General features: G+C 34.5%; 1 protein-coding gene across 2 annotated transcripts; it reads right to left on the reverse strand.

Annotated features, from left to right (window-relative positions):
• Positions 1-5,466: 5,466 nt before the first annotated feature.
• On the reverse strand, positions 5,467-8,822 carry LOC139490553 (mitochondrial import inner membrane translocase subunit Tim13-like). 2 transcript variants are annotated; one of them, XM_071277375.1, is made up of 3 exons: positions 8,663-8,822; positions 6,812-6,880; positions 5,467-5,919 (listed from the first exon to the last, which is right to left on the reverse strand). In XM_071277375.1, exons 1-3 carry the CDS (start codon positions 8,756-8,758, stop codon positions 5,818-5,820), a joined length of 267 nt encoding a protein of 88 aa, XP_071133476.1. In that variant the 5' UTR covers positions 8,759-8,822; the 3' UTR covers positions 5,467-5,817. The 2 variants fall into 2 exon arrangements, with proteins under 2 accessions (XP_071133476.1, XP_071133477.1); XM_071277376.1 differs by having other exon boundaries at positions 8,504-8,820.
• Positions 8,823-9,137: the final 315 nt, after the last annotated feature.

A 9,137-nucleotide genomic window follows, 5' to 3' on the forward strand; every position in this document is an offset into this window, starting at 1 on the left:
GTGGTATGTGCATCCCTCTAATGTATCACTATATGTCTATTCACATAGCAGTTATATTGTACAGTTAATGGATGACAAAAATATATAAATTCATTTCAATTAAGTAATGAATTTGATCGGGAAGATATCTTTTTTGCTATTCTATATTAATCGTAAAAAAATAGCTGCTGCATCGTTACACTCGGCAGCGTCACGAGTACTCTCTTCACACGTGGCAATGGATTCAACATGCCATTCTATTCGGATGTGGTTGCATACCTGCACATCCTTAGGACACCCCACGTCGGCAAGGGTTTTACTGTCGGCTGATAGACAATATTTCTATTTCCCAGTCACCCTTAGGGGGAAGGGGACAGACCAAAATAAGTCCCAAACTAAAAGACTAATTGAAAGAGTTTGTATTGCTTTGTTTCATAAAAAAAGAATGTCCAACGTAGATACAAGTATCTTGTCTTAGGGAGGGATAAATCCTACTTTGTAAAGGATCACTCTGATTCAAACAAACAATTCTCTGAAAATTACATTATCAAGATGCTTGATTTCTTGATTGACAACATATTCGTTACGTACGGAGGACGTGTTTTTCAACAGACTGTCGGCATTCCAATGGGAACCAATTGTGCCCCTCTTCTTGCCGACTTATTTTTGTATTATGAGGCTGACTTCATACAGGAACTTGTTATGAAGAAAGATTAGAAGTTAGCAATATCCTTTCACTTTACTTTCCGCTATATATATATATATTGTTCGATCTGTTAGTCAAATGCGTTTTGTTTAAATATACTTTTTCACTTTTTGATCTTTTGGAAAATGTTGTTTGTGTTGTATTTCTACAATGAAATTTGTTTTACATGCACACGTATAAAAATTGCGGTTTTTATCCAACGCAATCATAGGTTTGAACGTAGTTTTCAATTAAGACTCGTTTATCCTCCTTCCCGAATTCAAGACACTACAGATTATCTTCGTAAAATGGAATCCATGAACCCTCTTCCTCCGGAAACCCTCCTTGTCACTTTAGATGTCACCTCATTGTATACCAACATACCTCATGATGACGGCATACAATCTTGTAGGGAAATATGGGACTCGCAAAACATTTTAGAACCGCCTACTGAATGTTTAGTCCAGCTGCTGACTCTGGTCCTGAAAAGCAACAATTTCACCTTTAATGGTGATCATTACCTTCAAATAAACGGGACAGCGATGGGGACGAAAATGGCACCGTCTTACGCCAATATTTTCATGGGCAAATAAGAAAAACAAATTATTGCAGCATCTTTATCCAAACCTCTGTCTTGGTTCCGTTTCATTGATGATGTTGACATGAAATGGATTGAATTCCAACAAAAACTGGATGATTCCATCAGACATGCAAACAACTCCCACCATTCTATTAAATTTACGTATGAAATTTCCGACTCTAAATTATCTTTCTTAGACACAACCACATCTATAAAGGACGGTGTCATATCAACAGACCTTTACTGTAAACCCAAAGATAAACATCAGTACCTTTCTCCCCAAAGCTGCCACCTCAAACACTGCACAAAAAGTATCCCGTACAGTCAAGCTCTCAGAGTAAAGCGGATTTGCTCCTCTGAGGAGGCTGTCACGAAACGGTTACAGGAACTTCGAGGATTTTTGACAAAACGAGGCTATAAGAAATTGGACATAGATAAGGGGTTTAATTGCGCGCGCTAACAATAACAGCCGCAATGACCTCTTACAGTACAAACGGAAGAGGCGCAGCAAAATAGTCCCGTTTGTTCTAACATACAATCCAGGCTTTACTAACATTTCACGTTTGATCCAAACACCCTAAATTATCCAAGATCTTTCCCAATCCTTCTGTCTTAGCTTTTCGGAGACCAACAAGTCTGAAAGACTTATTTGTTAGAGCTGACGTCTCCTCAAATAAAAGCTGTTCAATTGCAGGATGGTGCAAGTCATGTGGTAACAGACGTTGTCTGACTTGTCAATAAATACTAAATACTCAAACATTTACTTGCCACTCGACTGGGTCTGTGTACACTATATTTTGCAATGTAACTTGCAAAACCCAGAATGTTGTATACCTCCTTCAGTGTCGATGTGGAATGCAGTATGTTGGCGATACAGAGCAACCATTCAACAAACGCATGAATGGTCATCGAAGTGACTACACTTGCAAGCCCGACCTTTTTACCCGTAAGTCGTCATTTGAGATCAATTGGGCACGCACAAGCTGATCTCAAAAACCTTACCATCACAATCATAGACCACAACGAGGGTTGGTCGAAGGTCGACAGAGTCGCTCGGGTAAGATTTTGGATAAGAAAGTTAAGGACAGTTTCCCCAGACATTTTTTTTCCAGAGGGCATAAATGAAAAAACATAAAATGAGTCACTCATTTTCCTGTCATCACTTACGGGGTATATATCTCCAAATTGATACGATATTCCCGTGCTTGTATTTCCTATCAAGATTTTCTCAATAGAGGGTTGCTGCTGACAAGGAAGCTATTAAACCAAGAGTTCCTATTGGTCATGTTGGTGAAGTTGAAATCATCCCTTCGTAAATTTACGGACGCAATCACGAGTTGGTTGACTGTTATGGAATAACCGTTTCACAGATTATATCGGATATGTTCCTTACGTAGTAACTACAATCCCCTTCCTTTTCATGAATGTCACTTACCGAATTAGTCTATTTACCAGATTTGTTATAACATGAGCAGCACGACAGGTGCCACATGTGGAGCAGTATCTGCTAACCCTTCCGGAGCACATGAGATCACCCCTTCTTTTTGGTGGGGTTCGTGTTGCTTATTCTTTGGTTTTCTGTGTTGTGTCATGTGTACTATAATTGTTTGTCTGTTTGTCTTTTTCATTTTTAGCCATGACGTTGTCAGTTATTTTCGATTTATGAGTTTGACCGTCTCTCTGGTATCTTTTGTCCCTCTTTGATTATAGTGCAATCATTTTTTCTTTTCTTTCCCAAAACATAGCAAGAAAATAGTCTGTCCCAAGAATTTTAAAAACAAAAAGCTTTCAGTTCTGCGTTAATAATTCAAAATCGTGTAAATCTATTTTAATGATTATCCAATGTTTTTTTCTTTTATGGACGTTAACAATAATCATATTTCCAATCATTCTATGGATGTTATAAAGAAAATATTGCATAGGTCTAATGTGTGTTCACTGCCTTCTGGTTACTGTGCGTAAGGTCCTCTGTAATTCGCTGTAATTCGGGGCGCCAGAAATTCTATTAATCATCTCCCTCCCATAAACATCTCAGTTTAAAATACCTTGACCAGAGTTTAAATGTAGGCATCACCAGTTTACCGATGTTCAATTCTTATAAATCGATTAAGAAGACAAATCAAGGTAATTCACAAAAACGGAGGGAATCAAAAATAAACTCAAAAGTTCATCGGTTGCGTGGTAAGGAAAACCATCCTGCTATACTGCATCACCCGCCATGTGAATCGATAGTCAAAATGTCATAATCAAGAATATGACACAATCGGTAAAATTACAAATTTGACGACTATTTTGGCATCCAAAGATCTGATACTGTGGAAACATGTAGCTAGTGAGTTGATTGAGTTTGTTACATCTTCTCATCATTTGCGATGGCTATCGCGAAAATATGAAGTGGCAATGTCAGTCTGTCTTTCTCGTAATTAATGGAGCTGTTATCGTGTTAATGAATCTCAATGCTGCTGCGGATTGGGAAGTTGACAATTAGAAAGTTGAAATAATCTCGTTAGTAATAGATTCCATCTCAGTTATTTATTGAGGAAAGGACCAAGATATGTCAATAAAGCACACTTCTATTATCGGTAGTATCCTTATTCCCAGGTTCGCTTGGATATATGAAATGCATCATTCGCTCAGATGTGGATTATGAATGATGTGATAAGAATTAACACTTTTATAGGGGTTTCGGTTTTTGACATGAGAAGACAACAAAATAATATTAATAAGCATACGACAAATAGGTTGAACTTGACCTTTTTTAAAGATAGATTACTAAACCATGCACAACGTATGAACACTACCAAATGAAACATAGTCTGAAAAATTCTGGATATTTTTGTATGTCTCACATGCTTGACAATCAGGTTGATGATCAGACAACCTGCTGTCATCTATATATGGAATTCAATAGGACCCCAAAAAAAATGATAGGAAAAAAGCCTTTAACGATCTTTTGAAGATGAATGAGAAAATCCTTTACAGAATATCTTTATTCTTAAAAAGTCCTAAGAAATTGTACATTTGCTTTATTAATTGAACAAGGAACATAACTCTGCACAAAATGTTCAGAATGGAACACAATTCAAACTAGATCTGTTACTAGTCATGATAAAACTATATACCAATTTTCAAAGTCCAATGACCATAATATAACTTTGCACAAAATCATCAGACTGAAACAAAATTTAAACTTGAACTGTCATGATTAAACTTTATACAAATTTTCAAATCATTATCTTCAAGCATGAAAAAAAAAGAATTGAAAACTGATTATTTGAGTGAATTTTCGAAGTCAAACGACCATAACTGATTCATCAGACCAGAACAAAATTTGAACTTGATCTGTAACCTGTCATGATTAAACAATATACACAATATCATATCAATATCTTAAAGCATGAAAAAAAAAGTGTGGAAAACTGTTTTGCCAGACTGACTGAGTACAAACCTAAAGTTCCCTTCGACTTCGTCAGTAGTGGACTAATAAGCAAGTACAGAAAATTGATTATTTGAGTGAACAATCAAAGTCCAAGGATTATAATTCTGCACAAAACCATCAGACCGGAATAAAATTCAAACTTGAAATTGAACTGGTCATGATGAAACTTCAAATCAATTATCAAATCAATATCTTTTAAAATTGCCCCCCAAAAAAGTGTGGAAAACTTATTACTTTAGTGAATTTTCTAAGTCTGATAGTCAGTATCCCAGGTACTTATTTCTCAGAATTGTGTTCTCCTATATACCTTAATATATCACAAGGTACTTAACCTTCATTTTTGAAAAATGTCAGCTGCCCTGGAAATTCTGTTATATGCCGATTTCTTGGTTGCCAACCCCACTCAAACTTGTTACGTCTTAAATCTAAATTGATTTTTCGACACAATGGGGTAAAACAGTCTACTTTGGTTGTCTGAATCATCCCTAGTAATCCTACCCAAGTATGCGACCCTGAGTGAGAATGTCAATCATAATTATTTCGTCTACACTATGCATGAATTGCCTGACATGGACAGTTAAATGTATGAATTGTATAAGGTGTACTTAACTGCACTATGTGCTTTGACAGTATGCATAGTTATCAAGCCTGTGAAATAAGGATTTTGATTGCATTTCTTGCAATTAATCTTTACCCCCTTTGCCCTTTGAAATATCATATGTAGATAATGTGCAACACTTTTTACTCTGTTACAGACTTATATTGTAAAAAGAAAATATAGACTATGATCTGATAACTGATTTATTATATGAAACTCTCAATAGGTGTATATCTCCATGTGTATTAAATTCTCTCACAAAATTCACACTACTCTTAACCATTTATACTGTAATGCAAATTTATGGTAATACAACTGATGTTACGAATTCCCAGTCATTATTTCTTAAAAATCTAAGTTAATTGCCTTGAAGTGAAAGTAAAGCAAAGAATTTTCTTTTTTTTTAAATAAAAAACATTTATTATGATCGTCTAATTCTTCACTTTTCTCTTACTCTCTCTCTCTCAATTTTGTCCACACACACATATTACAAATGATATAAAAAGTCAAAACACAGTCACTAATAAATATTAACATCAAGATAATCTGCCAGCTTCTTTTTGTAATCTATTACTAAATGTCCTTGATACTAAATTCCAAGAGTCCATATATCTGTCCATACACATAGCTACACATCTCTGAAATTCAAATATTGAGATAATTACTAACATGACTAAAGAGAGAATCAAGAATGATAAAATACCTTTTTCTTTAAAAAAAAAACCTACAAATAGCCATAGCTCGAGCCTCCATTGGCATAAGAGTTGTCTCCCATTACCCATGTAGAGCTGCCCTGTCACTAGAAAAATAATGATAGGTAGTCCAAATAATTATGACGCCTTGGAAGGCTATTTAAAATTTTTGCTTTGATGCCTTCCTGCGACGGTGTAAGGCGTCAATGAAAAAAATATAATAGCCTTTCAAGATGTCATTATTATTTGGACTACATGATAGGCTCAGTTCCTATTTTGAAATCAGACTCTGACTTCTTTAAAACTTGAGTTTTACTGTGCGTATTTTTATGTGTTTCTTTTTTCAACATTGGCTAGAGATATAGGGGAGAGTTGAGATATCACAAAGCATGTTTATCCCAGCCGCATTTTTGCACCTGTCCCAAGTCAAGAGCCTATGGTTTTTGTTAGTCTTGTAAGCTTTTTTAATTTTAGTTTAGTTTTATGTTTTGGAGTTTGGTTTGACATCAATTTTCACTGAACTTCATTGGAGTACACATTTTTATTTAGGAGCCAGCAGAGGCCCACCTCTGTGTGTAAGATTTTCTCACTGCGTTGAAGACCTATTGGTGTCCTTGGCTGTTATTTGCTCTCTGATCGGGTTTTTGTCTCTTTGACATATTCCACATTTACATTCTCAATTGTATATGCCCATGTCTATTTTCATTTTTGAAAAGTGAGGAAAAAACATCAGTTAATTAAAAGCTACTTCTTTCTTCTAATGAAAATGATACCATATATCACCTGATATTGTGATAAATAATACATGAAATAGTGCTAAGAAACCAGTAAAACTTACTTGTTCTGAACTGTCTAAAGTTGTTCCAGGTTTTGTTATACACTTCTTAAAACATTTCTCTGATATTTTCTGAAATTAGAATAAAGCCTATAAGAATTTTATTTGTAATGTAAGGTAATCAAAGGTATCCGGTCGTTCCGGCCCCAAGTCAATCCTGCCCAAAGTCGATCCGGCCTATGTCGATCCGGCCCCAAGTCGATCCGTCCCCATAATAAATATGAATAAACTATATTCACTATATCAGTCAGGGGACTTACTTAAATAAGTGATTTTCTAAATCACTGATTCAAGTAACATTATTTCCATAAAGGTTGGAAGTTAGAGTTGTCTTTCTTTAATAATCACCTATTTAAGTAGTACAAATTAATCACTAGAAGAAGTGATTTAATTTTATTGTAGCTTTAAATATAGAATACTAATGATCCAGGGACTAATTATGTTTCTAAACTTATCAGAACCAACATCTGTGTTGTCTAGGATGACCAGGTCATTTCAGGTGATGACCTTGTACTGAATCTAGGATAATGACATAAAAATCACTTGTTTAAGTATCAGACCTCAATTTCCTTCAAAAAAATCACTTCTTTAAGTATCATTCTTTTAATAACCCCCACTAATTTTAACACCCCCGAACAGTGATATTTTTATTGCGAACAGTAGAATTTTATTACATAATCTGAAAGATAAAACCTTGAACTTCACAGCAAAAATACTCCCACTGCTGGGAAAAATCTTTAAAGAAAATATCAGTTCATTATGTAAAGCCATTATTATAGCATTTTTTCAACTAATAGAATTTTCAGCTAAATGATAGCATCAAAGGCATAAACCTTGCTACTTAAAAGAGCAAAAAGTTCATTTTTTTTTATTTTACTAATTAAAAGATATTATTTAAACCTATGTGTTTAAAATTTTGAAAAAACTACAAAATCCCAATTTGTGACAAAACTTCGAATTTGCTACTCAAATAAGTGATTTAAAAATCACTTATTTCAGTAAGTCCCCTGACTGTATATGGAGAAATTTGTGACAAATTTGAACAATATAAACGGAATTTGCAAAAAGTGTCAATGATGGATGACAACAATATAAACGCCATTGTGATATTAAAACAAACGCATTCTGTCTTCTCTGTTATAGAAAGGATTCGGCAAATCAAACAACATTTCTCAATTTGAGAAATTTTAAGAACTTTTATTAAAAGAAAAAAAAAGTTTGTATGTATCAGCTTGGGGATCGGCTTGTACCGTTGTCAGTATGCAACTATTTGTTATTACACAAGATGAGACTTGTTAGGATCACAGTCAATTGAAAGAAAATGCTGATTAATGTTGATGTCTGAATTCTTTTATACACGTTTTAATATAATTATACCTAATAATCTTGAAAACTTGTAATAAAACATAATCAACCTACATGTAGTTGTTTTTTACTCATCTAAAGAAAATATTTTTCAAAGGCCTTTTTTATTTTTTTTACCGTACACCATGGTACACCTTTTACATTATAATAAAAATCATAAAGATTTATGAATTACAATTAATATATATCTTTATTTTTATTCCTTATAAATATATTTTTTATTGGGGCCGGATCGACTTTGCATATGGGCCGGATCGACCCGAAAGCGTAATCAAAATGTCAATTGATTATTCCATTATACAACATAAATGGTTACTTTTCAATTACTACCTTCTTCAGGGTTACAGAATGGTGATGTTGACCCTCATTTATAGGGTTATCCCTCATTTGGGGTTGTTGTTCCCAACTTGATCAGTTGGTCATTGCATCAGAAAATGCATGTTTAGTTTACGTTAGAAGTAGTTACTGAAATCAGGCTCTTGTTTATACCTGCAATAACTCTTGAGCATTAGCCAAAGCTAGCTGTTGTTTTACTTGGTCCATAACTTCATCTTTTTTTGAAGGGTCTAACTTTGAAAAATCCATGTTTTCAATGTCAAAATTGAGTGACCATGTGTGTTATTCTGGATCTATAACATGCTTTGAAATGAATGATCTGTCTGATAACCAATAATTAAAAATTTAAAAAGAGGATGCTTAATTTGCTTTCTTTTCCACAAGACTACATTTTGTTTTAGTCTAGAACGGTCTTTTGTTGTGTGTTGGGGAGTTACCATTTGATTTTTATTGGTGGGGGGGGGGGGGTCGGGATAGGATTAGATTTGAACTAAAGTCTCCAAGGAGCCTGTTCCGCTCACCAGATATTATTTAATCTTCAAAAAATTAGTCAAGTTATTTTTAACCATGTCTGCCATGTTGGTTGGCCGTATGGTCGTGAGACACATTTTAAAACTAGATACCCTAA

This window comes from Mytilus edulis, chromosome 10 (assembly GCF_963676685.1).
Source record: "Mytilus edulis chromosome 10, xbMytEdul2.2, whole genome shotgun sequence".
NCBI lineage: Eukaryota > Metazoa > Mollusca > Bivalvia > Mytilida > Mytilidae > Mytilus > Mytilus edulis.